The sequence below is a fragment of the Mycteria americana genome, chromosome 1 (genome assembly GCF_035582795.1).
Source record: "Mycteria americana isolate JAX WOST 10 ecotype Jacksonville Zoo and Gardens chromosome 1, USCA_MyAme_1.0, whole genome shotgun sequence".
In the NCBI taxonomy this organism is placed as follows: domain Eukaryota; kingdom Metazoa; phylum Chordata; class Aves; order Ciconiiformes; family Ciconiidae; genus Mycteria; species Mycteria americana.
Genome location: NC_134365.1, coordinates 86,541,310 through 86,564,105, shown reverse-complemented (window position 1 = coordinate 86,564,105; position 22,796 = coordinate 86,541,310). Strand labels below are relative to the sequence as shown.

General features: G+C 40.4%; 1 protein-coding gene across 16 annotated transcripts in view; it reads left to right on the top strand.

Annotated features, from left to right (window-relative positions):
• Positions 1 to 383: 383 nt before the first annotated feature.
• KEL (Kell metallo-endopeptidase (Kell blood group)) overlaps positions 384 to 22,796 on the top strand; it is a 37,905-nt gene continuing 15,492 nt past the window's right edge. For 7 of the 16 annotated variants that reach the window (XR_012776852.1, XR_012776855.1, XR_012776865.1 and 4 more), the window contains exons 1-18: positions 384 to 630; positions 728 to 880; positions 6,018 to 6,162; positions 8,232 to 8,435; positions 9,034 to 9,158; positions 10,098 to 10,244; positions 11,395 to 11,457; positions 12,464 to 12,652; positions 13,049 to 13,194; positions 14,484 to 14,607; positions 15,114 to 15,224; positions 16,295 to 16,393; positions 16,940 to 17,017; positions 17,461 to 17,564; positions 18,510 to 18,620; positions 20,654 to 20,721; positions 20,957 to 21,114; positions 21,976 to 22,071. Coding sequence is in view for 5 of the 16 variants with exons in the window: in XM_075509945.1 (XP_075366060.1) it covers positions 863 to 880; positions 6,018 to 6,162; positions 8,232 to 8,435; positions 9,034 to 9,158; positions 10,098 to 10,244; positions 11,395 to 11,457; positions 12,464 to 12,652; positions 13,049 to 13,194; positions 14,484 to 14,607; positions 15,114 to 15,224; positions 16,295 to 16,393; positions 16,940 to 17,017; positions 17,461 to 17,564; positions 18,510 to 18,620; positions 20,654 to 20,721; positions 20,957 to 21,114; positions 21,976 to 22,071 (1,986 nt within the window). In the remaining 11 variants the exon portion in view is untranslated. The remainder of the gene's footprint in view (positions 631 to 727; positions 881 to 6,017; positions 6,163 to 8,231; positions 8,436 to 9,033; positions 9,159 to 10,097; positions 10,245 to 11,394; positions 11,458 to 12,463; positions 12,653 to 13,048; positions 13,195 to 14,483; positions 14,608 to 15,113; positions 15,225 to 16,294; positions 16,394 to 16,939; positions 17,018 to 17,460; positions 17,565 to 18,509; positions 18,621 to 20,653; positions 20,722 to 20,956; positions 21,115 to 21,975; positions 22,072 to 22,796) is intronic. The other 9 variants (XR_012776849.1, XR_012776856.1, XR_012776859.1 and 6 more) reach the window with 4 other exon arrangements.

Below are 22,796 nucleotides of genomic sequence, written 5' to 3'. Positions count from 1 at the left end.
CCCTACTCAGTTTTTATTGTCTTAGGGAAGTGATCCTGGTTCCCAGTCCTGAAAGCAGAGAAACTTCCCTCCCAAATCTTTCCAATACGCATCCTTAGGGAAGCAAAGACACATAGGCTGGCCATCACCTGAGAAGCAATGAACAACTATAAATAGAATCAGCAATGAATGATTTATTTTATGCCTCTTAATGCAAAAGAAAAAGAATCAGAAGTGGATTTGTGTTCACCCCTTGAATGGACTTCTGTATGCAGATGAGAAAGAGCAAAAAGAAAGTCAGCACATTGGCTTTTCTTTTGTGGGAGGAGGAGCACTAGGATCCATAGCCCACACTATCTTGCAATAGGCAGAGGCCTCCAGGCCCCAGAGCAGCAGGTTGAAACAGGCTAGTAGCAGTGAGAATATCAGACCAAAACAGGCTTGTTGGGTGGGCAGGACAGTAAGGCTGTTGGAGAGAAAAGAAGCAGCAAATAGTTGGGAAGAGGCTGGGAGAGATAGAGAATCACATACTTCTGTTTAAAAAGATTTCAGTGCAGCTCCAAGAGACAGAAAGACCCATGGGTCACAGGGAGAGGCAGAGGGAACAAAAAATTATAGTTTTATGAGAAGTAGAGGTGTTAGGAAGAGAAGGTAGGTGGAGAGTTGCCGAAATGTATTAATTTCCCTCCCTCCCATTTTCTTTAAGGGTGTTTTTCTCAGAGCTTTTCCTCTTTTCTCCTCCCCACAGCAATCAGCCAAGCTGGGAAGAAGAGATTGTCTCTGAACTTAGTAGTATATCTTGGCACAGAAGACTGATAGTAAACAAGTAAACAGAGTTGACAACTGTGGTAACCACAGGAGCAAAGCCTGCTCAGTGACAAGGATGAGGACTCTTCCAGAGGTAAGGAAATGGGTCTGTCTTGCAGTCTGCTGAGGTACCTTCATTGCACCCCTCTCTTTTTCTTCCCCTGTCACAGCTACACTGCTTATTGCCCCAGGGAACTAGAGCAGTTGAGTTTTTGACAGTTTGTATCCAGAAGGGACTTGTCCAGGTCTCAGAATTAATGATGTGGGAAGGGTTCTTGCCCTTCCTGTTAGTCTTCCTAATGGCCATTCTGAGGTTGCATTCAGATCTGTTTGAAGCACTGACCAGTAATAATAATAACAAAAACAACAACAACAGCAACAACAACAACAATAATAATCTGGTTATTTGCATCTTTTATTGTATCCCCATTTTTTCAACAAATTATTTTAAGAAAGCACTTATGCAGAAACATGCAATTTTTTCCCTCACAAATAATTGTGGGTAAACATGGCACAGTTTTCTGAATGTGAGAATGACATGGTAAGCCTAATTGCTCCCCATGTAGCATGGTGTCCTTTTCCTGATTTGATGTCTTATATAAATAAGTAGTAAAGTGTTAATTGCGTATTTACAGACAAATCGCACTGAACTGAACTGTTAGCTCAGGGTTGCTAAAATGTACAAAACATTAAAGGAAGATAGAGATAAATAAAGTTTTCTATGTAACTAAATAATATAAGAAAAGAAATGTGTATGTTTTGTTATGTTGAGAGCTGTCCAGTGTTGCAAGAACTGTGGCTGTAATGCAAACAGTCACTTTATATTTATCTTGTCTGCATTTTTCTGGCTGAAGAATTTGCAGAAATGTTTGGTTTGTATTCTCATATTTCTGTGTGATAAAGATCAGACAACAATCATAATTTTAAATAGTTATTGGCCATGGTTATGTTTCAAACTTTCAGTAGTCCAGAATGTAACTCAGCAAACTTTCTGCTTAGTTTCTCATGTTAGCAGGTACTATATTTTGAACACAGGCTAAAATATTATTTCTCAAATAGCATTTAATGTGCTCAATTTATGTGCTTAAGTGATTTGGTGACAAAAGATAAATTTAAGAAAATGTTGATGTTTTTCTGAATATTGGGGCATTAGTATGAAAACATGTCATCCACATGACTAATGTGATAAACACAATTTGGGTAACAGCCAAAGTCAGTAATTCATGAATAATCTACTGGCTGAAAAATAATACCCCTAAATTGTCTGGTAAATAGTTATGAAAAATAACTCCAATTCTCCCCGTCTTTGATCTTTTTATTTTACTGTACTTTATTTTCATAAAAGTTAGATGCTTCTGTTTCTGCAACAGCACTAAACACTGGAAAAATGCAAGGTGAGCAAGAATTAGGCAGAGGAACTTCAACTTCCCTGCAGAATTCAGGAATGGCTCACAAACAGAAAGAAGGACATGCTGAAGGAAAATCAAATTCTTTGGCTGATTTAGTTGCATCAAACAGTTCTTGTTTTAGTGATAACAGTACCTGTCAAGATTCTGCTAGCCTAAGTCATGCTCACATTTGAATCAGATGATTCATGTAGTACATACATTCAAAATTATTAATTTTATAATTGAGGACAATTATAGCTTTTAGTGATTTTACAGGCATTTGATCTCACATACCTACAGTGATGCCATTTAAATTTGAGCACTTGCACATTCTTAAAAGAAAAGCATGAAAGAACTGAAACTGTACTGGAAATTGCATTCATCTTCAACTTCATGCAAATACTAAGCATTCTTCTCACTCATAAGTGAGGCCCATATGGAAAAGCTCTGTCAGAGATTAAAGGCTCTTTACCCTTTTCCACAGGCTTGTTCAAACTATTCACTTGTCTCTTTATATGGAGCATGCTGGATGAGGCAACCAAGCCTCAAAACATACCACAATGAGGTGCTTCTGCTTCCTGCAAGCTATGTAATGTTCCTGCATCCTGTGCCCTGGAAGTTTTTATATTCCACCTCCAGTTCCATCTAGTGAAATCCACACTTCCTTGACCAAGGATCACCGAATTAGGAAGGGCTCTGTGTTTCAGTGCCTGTGTTCTGTGAATCACTTAGTCCATTTGTGGCATAAAATTGAAGTTCATACTAGATAAAGAATCTGACAGGGGTATTGCCCAGGTCAGTATCTTTATAAGAGTAGTGAAAGAGCAGGTATTTGTCTGTCTAGATTTCTTTAAGCTGTTGTAATGAAAAAGCTGTAAGGGACAACTAAGTATGACTGCCCTCCTCTTTTTTCTCTGTTTATGTAGGTCCACAAGTTCTCTCAAATCCAGCCCCAATAACAGAGGCAAGATTAGAGAGACATTCCTTATGGAAGTTGAAGTGTTTGAAGAACACTTTTTATCCTTATGGCTCACATAACACAGACCTTAATCCAGTTTCTAAGTAGAGGTATACAACCAATTTCCACTCCCCTGTCTCTTCCTTTGGGGTATGCTATTCTTTTGGGTTATGCTGTTCTCAGCCAGGTACTTTTCTAGTTGTTTCACATTGGAGTCTTGAAGGGGACAGTCTAGTTCTCTTACAGATTTTTAAAAATCTATTATTTGATGCATTTTTCATTTCAAAAGGAACATAATGTATAGGCCCGATAGAGACCTACTGCTAACCAGAAGTTTGGCAGAAATTGCAATGACAGTCTTGAAATACCAATTTCTTATTAGTATCTCCACAGCCATGCCATTTAGTACTCGAAAGCGAGAAACAGATGTCCTCTTATAACACGAGACTGAAGAATTGCAAAATTATAAATATTTCATAGTAGGAATAGGCCAGATTTCCAATGTGAAAAACAAGAAGTCCATTGCAACAGAGAAGTCAGGAGCATTGTGAATGTAAATCATTCATTTTCTCTTAAATGGTGAGAGATGAGGGCTTGCACGTTGAAGAATACTTTTTCTTCTTCCTTTTCAGTCAAGCAAATTTTCTTTCACTCACTTCCTTGCAATACTGTTAGGTCATGACACTTTCTAGTTGAGGAGTAAAAGCTAAAGTGTTTTGCCATAGGGGCGTATGAAAGGAATTTGGATTTCCTCTTTTATATTTCCTACACTGTACTTTGCTAGTATGGTCCTGTTCTGTATCTAGGACCTTTTAATGCCAGGATTCACTTGTATGTAGTTGCTCTCCACTTAGTTATTCTGTATCCTGCCTAAAGAAGTCAGGAGAAGAGGATTTTAAAGGGAGAAAAGCAGTTAGGTATTTAACCCTTGTTAGCAGTTTCCATGAGTCAAGTAAGCTGACATATGCTTTTGAGAGGGTTCTGTTAATGAGTGAGTAAAATGCATGTTTAAAAGATATAAAATGATGAGGTCTGTTTTTCTATTTCTTTCTGTGTTTTCTGTTCTGTTAATGTTTTTGTACAGGAATTGTACATAGTATATCAGGCGAGATGATTAACAGCAGACTCATTCATTTCCTTAGCCTTTCCTCACGTGAAGGGGTATATGCTGTGAGGTATTTAATTCTTGTAGGATTTTGCTTCATTTCTCCTTGTGATTTTTGTAAAGATCTATGTTTTTTATTTTTGTGGCAAAGAAGATAGATACCGAGCATTGTGACAAATGCAGTTCAGCTGCTGCATGTAAGGGAGCAGCAAGGGCAGACAAGGGAAGACAATCTAGAACCTGAGAGTCATGACAAGGCAGGCAAGAAGTAATGACTTTACAAGCAAGGGGTGCACCCCCACAGTACAGGAATGAGGGAGGTAAGGCAGTAGCCACGGTCAACCAAGAGTGTAGATTGCCAGGCAAGCCCATTGTGAGGAGGCAGGTCCAAGGTCAAACCTGCAGAATCAAGTCTGTAGGTTAAGGTCAGGATCCAGATCAATGGAGTATATGGTCAGCCATAGGCAGGGCTGCTGCTGCAGCATAGCTCAGATGGAGATCACGCATCAGAGCTGCAAAAAGCAGCTCCCGGATGAAGAAGTGGGCATATCCACCGAGGCTGCTTCTAGCTTTTTCTCAAAGAGCTCCAAGGCCTGTCAAGGTTTCTCAAACAGCTTTCTTTTATCAGAGAACCAGGCTTGAGCACAGGGAGCTAAACTTGAGGCTGCGGGGTCAGTACAGGCCAGGCCCTGACACTGGCATGTAAGACAAAGTAGCACTTCCAGCAGCTTTCACACCTATGAGATTTACTCCTTGCTTGCTATACTATTTCTTTTCTATCCCTCTTCCTCCCAGGTTTTCCATTATCTTCTGTTTTTTTTCCCTTCTGCCTCCTTTTTCTCACTGTATATTCTTATTCAGTTATTCCACTTCTCATTTTTTTCAGTTCTTTCCCTTTCCTTGTATTAGCGGCATCCATTCCCATGTCTGTTCTCTTGTAATCTGCTGTTCTCCAGTCTTATGCACATCAAAGTAGGTAGAAGCAGTGGACAGATGGAGTAAATGTCATTTTATCTAGCTTTATCCAGGTAGACGTTAGGGGTGTATCCTCACATAGTCATCTAGCTTCCTTTGCAGTCAATGGAGAAAAAGACAGGTAACTCTGGAGAATGCTTCAGCTCACCCTAAGACAGATGTCTAAAACAGAAGCTGTACTCATAAGGTGCCGAGCCTTCTCCACTGACTAAAAAGACACACCTAGATTATGAACACTAAATTTAAGTGAGATAAGATCTGTCTGTATAGAAGATCTTCTCTGTGACTTACAGCTTACTGCAGTTTTTAGAAAGGGCAAATCTTTTCTCCCACTTGAACTGGACTACAGGGCCTAGGATGCTGGGGTTATTTCTTGAGGAGAGATCTGAAATTAGTGCTCAGGTTGCCAGACTGTAACAGAGTAAAGAACTGCCAATCCTAGCCATCCTGTTGTTAGCTTTATGGGCTCAAAAAGGCTTTGATATCTTCAGGAGGTATATGCAAGGTGATTCCATAAACCAGAAGGAACTGTGGAGGCATAGGCCTCCTCATGGCAAGCTGGCTTTTCGATTCGTAACACTGTGCAACAGCTGTAGCTGGAAAAGACAGGGAAACAAAGGAGGTGAGAAAGCCCCCAGGAGCATGGTCACCTAGATGACTTGGATGACTGTTGGTATTCTGACACTAGCCCTGTGAGTGTTTTTCTAGTAGATTAGGTGGAAGACGGAGTATATGACCAGTGCTAACTTTAATATGAATTTTTCTTTCTTCATTTTTTCTGTTTGTCTCATTTTTCTCTCTTCAGACCTGTGACCAGGAGCTGAGAACAGGTGCAAAGAAAGAACGATGCCTTCAGGGGAAAAGCCTACTTCTGTGTACACTTCTTCTCAGTACTCTCCTTGGCTTTATACTGCTTATCACCTCCTACATCATGATGACTTGTGGCCTAGGTATAATATGGGATATCCTTTTCCCTGCTTCCTCATCCACCCTATTTGTAAGACCCCTTTCTCTCCTATCTGCCTCCATTGTGTATTAGGCTAATATCTGTCTTAAGAATCAGACTTTCAGAATCTCAAAGAATCATAACACCAGTTGTAAAGAAGGTACACTGTTCTGCCTCTTCTTTGGCTTATAGTGGGGAGAGATCCCCACACCTGTCCTGCTCCTTTGCCTGCCATTAAATATGCCTGGGCCCAGTTTTGAGGGAGAGAGTCATTATATTGTCTTGCATCTCATCATCATGTCATGCTCTGCCTGTAGTCACCTCCAGAAAACTGGACTGAAGCTGAGATTTGGAGCTCCTCCTCCACCTTTCCACCTCTAACTTAATAAGTTGTTGTGGTTTAGCTTCAGTTGGCAACTAAGCACCACACAGCTCACTCACCCTCCCCCCGCCCCGGTGGGATAGGGGAGAGAATCTGAAGAGCAAAAGTAAGAAAACTTGTGGGCTGAGATAAGAACAGTTTAATAATTTAAATAAAATAATAATAATAATAACAATAAATAATAATAATAATAGTAACAGTAATGAAAAGGAAAACAACCAGAGAGAGAGGAACAAAACCCAGGGGAAAAAAAAACCAAAATAAGTGATACAACCACTCACCAGCCGCTGACCGATGCCCAGCCCGTCCCCAAGCAGCGATTGCTGTCCCCGGCCAACTCCCCCCAGTTTATATACTGAGCATGATGTTACATGGTATGGAATTGCCCTTTGGCCAGTTTGGATCATCTGTCCTGGCTGTGTCCCCTCCCAGCTTCTTGTGCACCTGGCAGAGCATGGGAAGCTGAAAAGTCCTTGACTGGTGTAAGCATTACTTAGCAACAACTAAAACATCAGTGTGTTATCAACATTATTCTCATACTAAATCCAAACCACAGCACTATACCAGCTACTAGGAAGAAAATTAACTTTATCCCAGCTGAAACCAGAACATCAGTCTAGTCCTAGTTTTCTAGCACAGACCAGTGCAGTCATAGTGTAGAAAAAGAAAAGTCATAGTCTCTTGCTAATGGAGGAGTTGTGAGCATAGACCAGAAATATTAATTTGCCTTTCAAATTTGCTAAACAACTATCTGCAGAGCAGTCCATGTAAATGTTTATGCATATAGAATGCTCAGTACTGAAGGTACATTTATATTGGTGGATACAGACATTCCCTGCTCCAAAATAAACATTATTGACTCTTCACCTAGCATTTTTCTTTAGCCCCTGTTATGTGTTGGAGACCGTTCACTACCGAGACCAATGAAAAACTGTTAGTTTAGATCTTGTCTATTTCCACTCTGCCTACCTCCTCCCATGTCAACTGTTGAAACCATAGTATGGAAAGTCTTACTTTGATTTACAAGTGGGTTATTTCAGTAAATAATTGATCTGATCTGATGTGGATACAAGACACTGAATGAAAATGAGAAGACACACCAAGTGATTCACAGCAGTTTAGATAAAGGGAGTTTTAGATCAAAGCAAGAGGTAGTAGAAAGTCTTTGTCCTGTTTTAACAAATATCATTGCTGAGAAATGTTTCCCATGCTTGAACATCTCCCTCCACATTTTAAATTTATCTCCTTACTTTCTCTGTGCTATGTCCTTCTTTTGCTTTATGTGTTGACACCATCAGTTGCTTCTTGTTTATCATTTGGCCAAATTTGGCTGATTCAGAGAAAATACACTGAAAAGGCAGAATAATCCAACCTGTGACTGCCTAGATAGTATGAACAGAGGACACCACCTCTGGACTGATTATCTGTCCTTTCTTTAAAGGATCTCCCTTATAAAGTGCAAAGTCAATCTTCCTGTGAAGTGAAAGACAGAACACACTTTGTTCCATATTCAACAAAAACTTCCAAGGAATTCAACACTGTGCATGCAAAGGAGTTTGTACCAAAAACAAATTTTTCAGGGCAAATGTCCTACAGATAACTCCTCTTTTTTTTTTTTTTTTTTTTTGTTTGGAGTTGTTTTCACTTTCCATTGTCACTGCTCAGTTCTCTCCTATTTACTTCCTGCCCAGGATCCTGTGATGCCAAGCTGGGTCTTACACTGTTGGCCAGACTCCTGAATTCTAGGAATGACACTGTAGACCCCTGTGAGGATTTCTACAAATATGCCTGTGGCAGCTGGGAAGGCAAACACTCAAGCAGAACCACAGAAGAATCACTAAACGTATTTGATGTGTTGTTGGAAGAAAACCAGTTGATCCTGAAAAGGCTTTTAGGTAGGGACAGATGATTGGTGTGTTACCTCCAGCATCTTCCTCAGTCAGAGCTGCGAATACTAATAATTGAGAGCATAATAATTCCTAACAGGGACTGAGTCCAGTCTCTTTGTTCTTCTATCATTACAGATACAGATTTATTCTTGAGCATGTCATATTACAATAGCTGCATTTTAAACATTTTAGTTCCCCTTGCCAAGTGTAATGGATGAAAGTCACACTTTAAAATTCTGACAGCAACCCAAACCATTTTCCTGTTGCCTTGTAAAAGTAGACCCTTTTTGCTGTGCTTGTCTGAATGTGCACTCTGGTCATGTGTCCTGACTCCATGTGGGACTGAAGCCTAGACACGCACCACCTTCCTGTTGTGCTCATGTTTCCATGCAAAGAAACTCACATATTTGGCCTCAGGAAGAGTCATGGCACTAGAAGGTCTCTTGCTTTGAGTGACTGTGGGAAGTATGGATGTGTTTACTAAATTATTCTGAATCAAAAAGTGCAGTGTAATATTTTCTTACAACTTTTCTCTGCTCTAATACTTCCCCAACTTTTTTTTTTTACCACTTTCGTAGTTTTTCATCTATTTTTTTTTCCTCAGAGGGCCCACAGTTTGGGATAAGAGGCTCAGCTAAGGAGAAAGCAATCCAGTTCTATCGCTCCTGCATGGATACCCAACGGATAGAATCGCAAGGAACTCAACCATTGAAGGACCTCCTGAATCAGGTGAATGTTTGTGCTATTCCCTCTCCCTCCAGCAGATAATTCCTGCAGGGAAAAGGAAAGTGTGAAGTTAGGGTCATATGGTCCTACATGATGGAATTTTTCTAGCACCTGGCCCTGAAATAAGCTCATGGTTCACAGCAGAACTTCTAAGTGACAAATTTACCTTTAAATGCTGTTTCAAGATTTGGTCTTCTGACATCAGGTACCTGAATCTTTCCTCATGACCTTACATATTACTTTAGGACTGTACAACAACCAAGACTGCAAAGAGGGATCACTTTTAATCTCAGAAGCTCAGTTCAATAGGATCCAACTTACAGATGAGGGAACATCTTGCAAAATGGGTGAAATTTTTGTGTCTAAGTAATGGCAATCCACTATTCCAGACTTCAGGGGAGCTTGTTTAAAGAGGAAAATGCTTCTCTTTCCATTCTGGGAGACTCCTCTCAGTGCCAGGGAGGGTTGTATGTCTTCCTGCCAGCAAAGGGCATTTATGCCGTCTCCAAGGAGGATGCAGAACCTTCCTTCCAGCAGAAGGAACAGTGACTGCAGGCCCACCTGTGATTCTGCTTGTCAGGGAGGTGGGACCTGTAATCCCTGATCCCTGGTTGTCCTTCTGGATGGCTTTAGAAAAATGAGACCTCTTTCCTCTTGCCTTCTCCTGCTTTTTTCCTGAACACTTTGTTCTGTTGATAATTATAATTCCTTTTCCCTGTGTCATTTTGCAGTTCATTGCTTTGCTTAAGTGAAAGTGACAGGTCATTTTAAAGCCAACAGGCTATGTAGAAATCTTCATGGGTTTCCCCTGTTGCTGTTTGCTTTGTTGCTTCTCAGTTGTCATAATGACTGAGCTCATAGGAGTGAAAAAAACATTTTGTAAATGTGGATCAAACAAGTGTTTTTGTCACCTGCTGTCATGCTGTCTCTCTCCCTCTCTAGGTTGGTGGATGGAATACCACAGGTGTGGGGAAAGCAAAAGATTTTAATGAAACTCTTCAGACTCTCATGGGCAGATACAGCACCTTTCCCTTTTTCAGAGTCCATGTGGGACCTAGTCCTTTTGACCTCAAGACCAATATTATTCAGGTGAGTGGACTAAAGAAAGAAAATTATCAGGAAGCACTGGGAATAAAGAGTCCATGAGACCCAGACTTGCTCAAGTTAAGCCTATGTTCTTCTCTGAGGAAAGTTTTCCTAAATTTCATTAAACTTCTTGGTTTTATTACATAAAAAGCACTTATTTCTGGAAAATGAGCAGATGAGAAAGAATAAATTGCTTATTTTCTCTCATCTCTTCTGCCTGACAGTGTAGATTGGACTTCGTCGTGGAAGGGTCTGGTTCTTCTTATGTTCACGGGTATGACTAGTAGAATAATGGACTCCAGAATAAAGTTCTAAGTGTGTAATACACATAGTGTACTATGAATTTTGCAGCTCACTGTTGTGGTTTAAACCTGGTAGGCAGCTAAGCACCACACAGCTTCTCGTTCACTCCCCCACCCAGTGGGATGGGGGAGCAAATCAGAAGGGTAAAAGTGTGAAAACTCATGGGTTGAGAAAAAGACAATTTCATAATTAAAGAAAAAAAAAAGAAAGAAAAAAAGGAGTGATGCAAAAAAAACCCAATTGCTCACCACCAACTGACCACTGCCCAGCCAGTTCCCAAGCAATGGCAGCCCTGGCCAACCTCCTTCACCCCCACTTTTATTTTTTAGTATGATGTCATATGGTATGGAATATCCCTTTGGTCAGTTGGGGTCAGCTGTCCCAGCTGTGTCCCCTTCTAACTTCTTGTGCACCCCCAGCCTACTTGCTGGCAGGGTGGTGTGAGGAGCAGAAAAGGCCTTGACTCTGCGTAAGCACTGCTCAGCAATAACTAAAACATCCCTTTGTTACCAACACTGTTTTCATGACAAATCCAAAACATAGCCCCATACAAGCCATTATGAAGAAAATTGACTCTTTCCCAGCCAAAACCAGTGCACCATGTAGAAATATTTAACCATGTGGTTTACATTTGAATATCAGTCACCACAGATTTGTAATGAGCTTGTAAATGAGCTGTAGAAGATGACAGATCCACAAAAATCACTTAGCAAACGTTTTCCAAAAGTAAAAGCAATTTATTAACATTTCAAATTCTGTGACACAGAATTTAGCAAAGCGTGTTGACCATATCCTCACATTTCCAGTGTTTCTGGAAATAGTGAGATGTTTCCTTTACTCCTCTTTGCAGATTGACCATCCTGAGTTTGAGATGCCACCTGAGAGTAAATTCAAAGAGAAAAATTATCTTGAGGTAACATATCAGACGCTGAAGAAAGGTAAAAATAGCTATTTGGTGTAGAGATCTCCTTGAATTGCCTCCTGGTTCAGAGTGGTCTGTTTCCATGGGTTACGGTCAGTGACCTCTGAAAATGTCTCCAGAAGGAATTCTTTACAAAACTCTCTACTTTTCCAAAAAGATAGTTTGTAAAGTGTAACGCATTTTTAGGCACCAGGTTTAAAACTTCTAGTGTAGAAACAGAATGTTATAGTTTTAATTTGTATTTGCTAAGTAATATGAACCTGGGCTTCCCTCTAGGTTTCACCTTGAATGAATGTTTAGGAAAAATGTTCTTGTCCAAAGTGAGGCTTTATAACTTAAAATCTGTGTATTGGGGGAGGGGTAGCTAGCATTTTTAAAGTTATTTTAACATGTTTTAACCTAAGCTGGGGAAACAAGCTCTTTGACCTTGTGAGTTATTGCAACAAAGTTAATTTCATCACAGCTCTGTCATTTTTCTGAACTTTATAAAAACTGCGTTGATTTCAGTTTCTCAGCCTGACTCTTTCAGAAGAGTCCTCAAAAAAATAAGCCTGTCTACCCATCACAAGCATTCCTTTGATACCTCATGAACACAGAATCAAGAAGCTGGCATTTTCTCTCCATCAAAAATACTGGCTCATTATATCACTACATCTCTCTCCTTTGACTCCAGAGATGGCAAGCCTATATCTCTAAAATGATTCTGGTATTTAATATAATTGTAAGCTGGGACAAAAATAACCTTTTGGGAATTCAGTGTTCTTCACTGAGAGAGGAGCTGTACTTGGCAAAATGTATTCCACATGATGAATTAGATAAGGATGTTGCAGTGAAGAAGACAGTTTTAGGGACAGGGCTGCAGTAGTTTTGAAAGATTGGAGTTTATATGGTCAAGATGTATGGTTGGATGGATGGATGGATGGATGGATGGATGGATGAATGGGGTGACTAAGTTTCAGTCATGTTTCTCCCACTGGTCATATGCTCTGTATTGCAGGTTCTCCGTGTGTATCTCTCATATTTGAAGAAACTAGGGGGCCTACTTGGAGGCCCACAGGATGGTCCCCCTGATTCCTTTTCCCTTACCTTGTCCTTCATCTCTAACCTTCAGCAAGTTGTCACCCCACTGCAGGAAAGACAGCAGAGGGGGATGCTGTTCTTTCGCACTACCATTAGGGAGCTACAGGTATCTATGTCTTAGAACGTGAGCAACACAATTACGTGTGACATTCATATTCTGAAGATCCAGATCAAAAGAGATATGAGACACTCTGTTTAGATGCCATTCCCTTGCAACTTACACCTGGAGTCTGTTGAGCTTTAAACAACCTATTAACTTACGGTCTTTTATTGACAACAGTTGGATTTTTCAGGCCGACAACTCTCTCCCCTCCCCAGTATTAATTCAATTAAAAAAAAGTCAATTCTCCTTTTCTACTATAATCAATACCCGTATCATAAAAACAGTTTAACTTGTTGAAAGTATCTCTTAACAGTATAAGAGAGACTATCCCAGTTTCCCTATTTCTTGTCAGTCAATTTATATTCATAGTTCAGCATGTAAGCTTTGTTTTACTTCTAGGAAAAGGCACCTGCTATTGACTGGCTGTCATGTCTCCAGGCTGTCTTCCATCCTATGCCAATAAACCTCTCTCAGCCAATTGCGGTGCATGACATGGATTACTTAAGAGGCATGTCACAGCTCATCGAACAATGGCACAAGGAAAGGTAAGAGTCAATATCTATGGTTGTTGTTGTTGATGCCTCAAGAAATATTAACTTCAGATACCATAAATTAAAGAGGTCTATGTTAGATGCTTCTGAATTCAGTAACCTAACAATTTCAAGGCTGCTGTGGCTCTCTGTCCACGGGTTTAGCCAGTACTAAGGCTTAGCATATATTCCCAATAGGCTTGTGCATGCACACACTATATATGTACACACATATAAATATATGTACATATGTGTCACACAGATCAAAAGAGATGGAACACAGTGCCTTTACTGGCACCCACCCACCTATAGCACTCATACAAACATGAACAGCTCAGACAGCCTGATCCTATTCCTCCTCTCCAGCTGATCAGGATTGGTCTATACTAGTGAAATATGTACACACAAAATATGGATCACTCCAATAGCTGCTCTTAGATATTCAATCTGCCCAGAAGCTGGCCCTAGATCCCCTGGTGTCTACAGCTGCTGGTACCCGGGTATATGAGCCCTTGAGTCTTGCAGCCCTACTTTGGTTGCTGGTATTCTGGTCTCTTCCTATTACAAATGTGCATATACAAGCAGATGTCTCCAGTGGCTGGTCCAAACCTCTAGTCTCTCCAATCGCCAACTCTCTGACCCCTGCTCTTTCAAGCAGCTAGCTTGAACCAAAGTCCCTCCAGTAGTCAACTCTCGGACTCCTTGTCTCTCCAGTATCCAGTCCCATCCACACACACAGAATAGAATGTTATGTAAGAATCCCATTTAATAACATAGGACAGGTTCTTGTGACCATGTGCAGGGCTCAATCAGACAGACGTCCTTGCAAGCCACAAGTTTACGCTTAACCATTCCCTCTTACCACACTTCCTCTCCATTTTCCCACACGTGTTCCCCCACAATCCACCACGATCCTTCTCTTTCCCTGCCTTTGGTCCTTCCCATAAACACCCCATAATAACTCTCACAGAATCCCACAGACCCCTCAAAATATTCTATAATAAGTTTCACGCAATTCTAAAAATGCTCTTTCTCCTGCTTCCCATAAAGAATCCTGTGTCCCAGCAGGCAATTGCCCCTTGAGTCTTCTCGGTCTTCTGGGGAGAGAGTTTCTTTGGTTGACTCATGTCAAATCATCCTCCTTTAAAAGCTGCAGGTGTAGTCCATTCAGAGTACTTTGTTGTCATTGTTCAGGTTACTAGGGTTCCTCTGCCTCAAATTATTCCTCTGACACTTGCCACGCCTCTGTGTTTATAGTGACCAGCCTTCAATCTTCAGTCTTTTAAAATGTCATTTTCCTACAGGGTCCTTCACATTTATATGATTGTTTGTCTGGTTGGGAATCTCTCCCCAGCCCTTGACAGTCGATTCCAAGATGCACGCCTGGAGCTATCTAAGATTCTTTATGGGAAAATGGGATCTAAAATGGTGAGTTAGCCTTTAACCATCTTCTTCAGCCTCCCCAGCAGCTGAACACCCTAGGACACCCCTTCTGGATGTTCTCTTGATGCCTTGTCTGGATGGAGTTTCTTAGATTTAGGGAGGAAAACTACTCTCACTAGGCTATTAAATGCTTCCTTTTTCTCAAAGAAATGTGGGAGTAGACATGACACAAAACTTTAGAGAGCTAAGTGCACTGTATCATGGGATAGGGAACAATAGTCACCTTTCTTCTATGTATTTGTCTAAACTAGCATATGAATCTTCATCTTGTGTGAAAGTAAGTGGAGTAAATCATAAGGAAATCAATGTTTTACTTGATTAAAGTTTTCTGAGGTAGCTTAAATGGAACTACATTACTTATCATTCACTGCTGTCATTTTTTAGATAGCAGTGTATATGCTACTGACTGCACGTTTACATATCTTTTTACTGTCATCTTATCTCTTTGTCCTCACTCTCATGTGTCTCTATTTATTTCTCTGTTCTTACAGATCCCAGCTGAGCGCTGGAGGAAGTGCTTGACTGATACCAGCTCTTTCTTTGAGCCAGTTCTAGGGCAGATGATTGTGCAAGAAATTTTCCCTCAGCAGACCAAGAAACTTGTAGGTATTCATCCTCCTAACCCCCAAGCAGAGCTCAGCTTCATCTATTTCTTTTTTTGACATGCCAACTTAAGACCACATCAAGGCAGCAAAATCATGTGTAGGTTTTATACCTTTTTATATATTCCCATACTTACATACTTCCCCTCCTTTTTTGGGAATGAAAGATGTCAGAACAAGACGTTGCTGTCATTGCTAGAATAATCAGTGCTAAATTACCAGTTGTTATCTTTATCTCAACTGTTAGCAAAGTCATGTGTGCAACACCAATACCTATCACAGCCCTACAAATGCATGCAACCTCAGTGTGCTTCCTGGAATGACAGTTAGTATTGACAGTATTCATCACCAATCTGACATATTTAAATAAGATTTTCAATTGCAAAGCCATCATATGACCAGTTGTACAGAAATGAATCAATGCCGAAACATTCTGAGTGGATCCACACTAAAAGGAGCACTTGCCTGTAGTGTGGAAAAGATTTTTTTTTCCCTTTGATGATCAGAGTTCCTTTTTCTTTTGAGGGAAGTTAGTGTAGGCACCAGGTTTTATAAAGAGTTTGCAGTTTGTAAAGTGACAAGAGTAAATAACCCCAAGAAAAGTTAATGGGAAAACTAGGACTACGTGTAGTGAAGCACAAAGCTGAGTGCACTAAACATAATTTTGTGAAGGAGAGACTGATTGCCGTAACTTCAGAGAGGGACACACTAGCATGAAATACTTGTGGATGCTGAATTTTCATTTCACTCAAGAAGTGGGGCAATCATTTGGACCATTCCTATCCCAACAGGGACTGAATGAAAAATAATTATGTTTCCCTCTTAGTTACCGTGAGAATCAAGATGAAAAGGTGTGTGGGAGATAATGGTGAGCCCTGTGAGGAACCACTGGATGCCAAATAACTTAAGCCTAAATCATTGTGGAAACTGAAATGTCCTCTTTCATCACAAGAAGAGGAATTTTCCCCCAGTTATTCTGTGATTGAATTGCTGGAACATGGGAAGATGGTAGCTAAGCCTGAACAATGTTTTTCTGCAGTTCTGACCGTGCCTTCTTTTCTCCATGGCAGGCTGAGCAGATGTTCTCTGAGATCCAAGATGCCCTCTATGGTCAACTGGATCAGTTGGAGTGGATGGATGAACAGACTCGCCAACAGGCTAAAGTCTTGGTGCGTGCAGAAGGCAGAAGTTATTGAGGCCTTCCTTTCCCTGAAGCCTTTGGAGAAGGAATGGAAGGGGCCTGCAACTTTACATATTCCTATCTGCTTCTACAGGCACACAATCTTAAATAGATATCTTATACACACTGAAAATTGTAGGTGGTTTTATAAGTGCCATCATGCACGTGTGATCATACATTGATGTGTAGGCATAGAGAGGCTCAGTGTTTGTTTGTCCATAGATACTCTGAATTAATTGTATTGAGATACAATTCAGTTTTATACACCTAGAGAGGCTAAAATCTACAAAGCTGAATGCCAGAAAACAATGCTATAAAGGAAGAGTAGAACAACATTAGCCTCAGGTCATTGAGTTAAGAAAGCAAAGTAGCAAGAGATGTCTTGTTGAAAAAGAGTAGCTGTCATTTTGAAGGGCTGATTCACAGATCATATTTAGGTTGTTTAGAAATAGAGTTTAAAAAGAACTTCTAGAATGTAAAGCCTCCTATTGGTCATGTTTCTTTTTGTTCATCTGTTTGTTTATTGTGATTTTAGGTTTCCAAACTACAAGTGGAGATTGGCTATCCAGCTCACATACTCCAGACTGCCAAAGTGAACCTGGAATACCAGAATGTGAGCTATATAATGTAAACATGCCTGCCTCATTATTGGCAGTTTACCTGTACCAACTGCTATCTTGTCTGCTGCTAAAAGAGGCTATGGCCTCTGGAGCAATGCACATTTCCTACTGTTCGTTTTCTGAGAACATATGGACCCAGAGAACCTTTATCTATTGCTTCTGTATGTTGCCTGTGCTGTCTCCTATTTAGAGTGGCTGGCCTGATGGAAATTGGTTGTGACCTGCTTATATGTTCTGTTTGGCTTGCAGATAATATTCCTGTCATATCTTAAATTGAAGGTCTTTAGAACTGGGACAGAAAAAAACACAAGTATTCAATTGGTTTGTCTTTTGATGAACCCTTTTTTGACCTGTGGGACTTTTCTCTTTCTCATACTGTCCAATTCATGCCTCACTCATGTCCTATGACAGTCACATTACCTGTCTCTTCCCTCAGTTGGAGATAAATGAAGACACTTTTTTCCTCAATGTGGTGGCTTGCTTGAAAGTACTGAGGGAAAATTCCTACTTGAAACTCCTTCAGCATCACTCACAGGATAAGTAAGTGTCAGATACTGATCTGAAAAATATAACAGAATCACACACTTGTGGAGTAACTGAGGTTGGAAGGGACCTGTGGAGATCACCTAGACCAACCCTCCGGCTCAAAGCAGGATCAGCTAGAGCAGGTCACTCAGGACTGTGTCCAACTGTATGTCTATGTCTCTCTTTTACTGGGGAAGAAGGGGGAGGGCAGGGGGGGCAGGGGGCAGATCCAGACACAGTACTTCCAGATGTGGTTTCACCAGTCCTGAATAGAGGGGCATAATCACCTCTCTTGACCTGCTAGTGACACTTCTAATGCAAGACAAGATGCTGTCGTCCCTCTTTGCTGCAAGGCTGCATTGCTGCAGCCTGCTTAAAAAAGCCTTGAATCTGGCAGCCTGTCTTGTATTCAGCCTGAGCTCATGCTACCAAAAAACCCCCACCATTGTGAAGGGAGCCCCAAACCCCTGAAGAAGGAATCTTTTTACCCATGAGCCCTTGAGTAATGGGGATAGCTCATTCTCCTGAACTTAGCAGCAAAGCAAACAGCAAAGCACTGTGATGACATGAATGCTGGCAGGGTCACCTCAAAGGCAGGACATAGGATGCTTCAGAAGGCAGGCAGCACTGACAGGCATGCTTGGGACCTTACACCGCCTGAAGAGAATTCTGTGCAGGACTTCACAGGAGGTTACTAATCCTGACTTGCTTGACAGGGAAGTTGTGAAGGTGAATCCCTTAGTGTGTGTGAAAGCTAAGCTACTAGCTCTGACCATCTGTAAACAAGTGAAGGTTCATTTCAAACACCTTTAACTCTAGATAATGTGAATTTCATAATTTGCTGCTGCTGTATGAACAGTTGTACTGAGCAGACCATTTTTGCAAGCCCAGTGGAGGAAAGGAGCACGGTATGAGACAAGGAGTTAATATCTTCTCTCATTTCTCTTTTTCTGCTTCTAGCTGGCATGTGTCCCCGTGGACTGTGCATTCATACTACTCAATAAGGCACCACATGGTGGTCTTTCCTGCTGGAATGTTCCGCAGCCCTTTTTTCCACATGGAGTTTCCCAGGTATGGAGGGGCTGCAAAGGTGGAAGCTGAATGTAGTACCTTGGCTGCACCATGTTTCCAGGAAGAATTTTAACGGGTCTGTCTTTAACGTCTTTTTCTTACTGCATCCCAGAAAGACACAGTAAAAGGGGGAAAAATAGCTTTTTGTAAAGCCAAATGGTTACTGCCTTATGAATTCTGAAAGAGTGTGATCATTGACTCTGCTGGAGCAAAATCAGAATCTAGGTGAAACTAAGCTAAGCCAAGTATATTACTGCAGAGCAAAGAGGCAGAAGTCTCATGTAGGTTAACTGCAAAGACGACATTTCACCTTTGCCTCTCATTTTCTAGATTCCAAGAATTCCTGAAATCTAACCCATAGAAATCTAATCCACAGAGCAACTTCTTGTCAGAATGGACCAAACAAAGTTCTTATCTTCCTTTTTTTAAAGAAACCTTCTCTAATAAGCAAATACATTTTTAATTCTGCAAAAATGACACCACTGTAGACCATACTCTTATAGCTGGGTTCTTTCATCATATGGAGCAGATCTGTTAAGCAATATTTTTCTGATATTAAAAGCACTGTTGACTGTAAACAGTTGACTGTAAAAATATTATTTGATGTCCTTTTTTCATGATAATGGATAGATATTTCTCCTAATCCCATTGTACTGAAAGATAAGCTCACACTGTGGCAAGAGGCTGAAGTTTGAAAGAAACACATCTCAGTTAGAAGTAATTATTTTCTCCATGGTGGTCTTCTACCACTAGTTGTATGACATCTTCTAGTGCTTGCAGTATTTCATGAATTCATTATAGTATGAAGAACAGGACACCTCAAAAGAGTAATAGAAAAAAATATTTTTTCCAGTGGTATGGGCTGTCACTTACCATATTCTTCCTTTCTGAAAAAGTGTCTACAGCTTCTTATTTCTTTTGTATTCAGTGTTTTGTGATGCTCCAAAGTTTAAACTTTACTGACAAAAGCCAATTACTGACAAAAGCCAATTCAGGTGACTGTGAGGATAATTTTTAAAATAAGAAGTCAGCAAAACAGTACAATTGTTATAGAATCATAGAATGGTTTGATTTGGAAGAGACCTTTAAAGATATCTAGTCCAACCGCCCTGACATGGGCAGGGACATCTTTCACTAGATCAGGTTGCTCAAAGCCCCATCCAACCTGACCTTGACCACTTGCAATGATGGGGCATCCACAACTTCTCTGGGCAACAATTATAAGTTATCAACTACAGAGCTTCTGAAAGAGCAGTTCTAAGAGAAGATAAGTTGTTCTGTTCTTGTCACTTCCTACTGAGTTCCCAGTGATGTAATAATGATCTACTACAATCATTTCATGCTTCAGCAGCATTAATCAGTGCATGTAAAGAAAAAATTAGCCCATCATTTAATATTATGGAAATGCATTTTGAGTGTACCCTTACTTGTGTGACTATTTGTAAATTCATTGCATAGAATCATAGAAATTCTGATTGGAAAGAACTGGAGGTCTCTAGTACAACCTCTTGCTTGTAGCAAGATCACCAATGTTAGACCAGAGTAACTGTAGTCAAACTTTCATGATTTTAGTTTGCCTTGCCAGTTTTATGTATCATTTTTCACTAGACACTGTTGCAAGATTGCTTCTCCAACCATCCTGCTTTTGTATGATTATCATTGCAGTTACTGTTTGTGCAGCAGTTCAGCCAGCAGTGGGGAAATAAGGACATATCTCAACAACAATATATGTCATTAGAGTTAATAAAGGCAGAATCTCATTCACAGATGCATCATTATTATGATGGCTTATTAGCTACAAATACTTTCATGCAAACTCATAGTACAATTTTAAGCATTGGTAGAGTAATTTACACTTGTATTTGTATTTTTACACTGTACCACATCTGAGAGACAATAAATAGAAAGTGCTTCTGTGTGCTCTCAGAGTAGAATGCTCCTGTGCAGCCCACAGTTGTGCTCAGTGGCTATAAAGAATGCTCACCTACCCTCATTTTCTTTTCAAAAGCACTCTTTTCATGTTTATTTTTCAGTGCTGTGAACTTTGGAGCCATCGGGGTCTTCATGGCACATGAACTTCTTCACACATTCTATGGTTATGGTGGGTACTGGCTGTGGTGTCTTTGTTTACTCTTCTAGGTCCCCAGTGGTACTTTCCCTCAGGGGATCTTAAATCCTGGTCCCTATATGAATGTATACATATATTATTAAGGGAGATGAAGCTAAGGAAAACCCATTCCAGGCCATGATGACTGAAGACTCAGTGATTAATGTGAGGAATACAGGTGAATGCCAGAAATACCTTTACTTTCTAGGATTTTTTTTTTTCCCCACAGTGCTGCCTGGGGGCTGTCCTAGATGCAACAGGAGTGCACTACAGAAATCTATAGACTGCTTGGTTGAACAGTATGAAAGCTATGGATTTAAGGTCAATGGTACTTTTACACTGTTGGAGAATACAGCTGACACTGGAGGGCTCGCCATCGCTTACCAGGTATTGTAGTCTACTTACTTCTCTAATCTCACAGTCTCACCACACAACTCAACCACCATGTCACAAGATTGCTCTGCTGCATCTCTCTCCTACATGCTGCTCCAGTTCCAGATTTCTTGCACACCTGTGCCAGTGCAGCATATGCCCTGCGTGTCCTCTGCTATTCCAGACATAGGTTCCTCACGAACCTTTGCTCATAACCTCACTACTTCCATGTAAGACCACTTCTCCCCTTCACCAGTTCTGGGGTGGGCCTTTCTTTACTTCCCCATTTATGTCATGCATAAAAAAGCATGTTATTATTTATATGTTTATGTTATACCTGAGGAACTAAGCTGAGACATGAACCAGCTGTGTGGTGGTAAAATGACTCCATAATGATGTTTGCAGCAATACTTTAGTCTAGAGAGAATTTTTTATTTCTTCATGCAGTAGTTCAGCAGTTTAATTAATTACTGAGTCAGGGTGCTCTGAGATCTCTAGGTCGCAGATGGTACTTGTTACATTCTTGCACAAAGAATGCTGGGAGGTAGAAAGTCTTTTAATTTTTATTCAAATATTTGTGACTTTTTTGAAAGTAATTTTCATTCTTTCATAGTGCAGTCACCATATCTTCTCTTATGATGATGTGTGTGTGGTAGTGTCTGAAATGGGAAGCAAAGGAGTTATGTTGTTATTCTCCCATCTTAGAGGTATTAGGGGCATGGCCAGCAGCAGGGAGCCTCAGAGTGAGGAGAGCAAGATATAAACTTGCTAATTTGTTAAATATATATTAGATTGATGTATTTCATTGACGGAAGACATGGTTTTGGGACACTATCTGAAGGGGGATTTATTATTATTAATTTTCTCTCTCCACAGGCCTATAAGAATTGGCTGAAAAAGCACAAAGAAGAGAAGGATTTACCTAAGATTGGACTTTCAAATGACCAGCTTTTCTACCTCAGTTTTGCTCATGTAATGAATTCTAGGCTAGTCATGTCTCTCTCTCACTCTCCATTGTCTTCCAGACTATTACAGTTTGTCTTTCTCAATATTCAATCACTTTTATCCCTCTGCACAGAACTGGGAATAACTGATGTTTCTGGGAGATCCAGAATCTTATTTAGAATGCTAAAATTCACATACAGGGTCCCTACCCTGTTATGGGCCTCAAAGCTAACAAAAGGCCTGTCTGCAAATATATCTTTTACAAAGCTCTGAAATCTACCAAAATTCAGTTGTAGCAGACAAGTTGTGTCAGGGAAAGCATGCTTCATTGCCAGCTTCTGAGTACTTTTTCGCTTTTGTGAGCAATCTTACACATGGAAAGTGGAATTTTACTGGAAAAGGCGTGTATCTCTCCATCCCTTCCTTCATCTGCCTCTCTGTCATGGTGAATAACTAGATGTCATGTCATTTTTTTCACTGATAGTGAAAAAAAGAGTTTAGAATGTTATTTAGAGATAAAGAACTATAAGTATATGCACACATAGTTCAAGATTTCTGTGGGAACCTGATTTAAGGATTTGTGCAAAGTTGTGCAGTTGTGTATAGTTATGCAGTTCAGTTCCTCATGATAGATCATTGGATTTCTGTGCTCAGAAAAGTCACACCCTTATAAGTCACTGTAATTGCGCAAAGGGAAAAGTTTTGTGCGTGTATTGACATTAGGTCAGAGCCATGTGTAGAAAAGCAGTTCT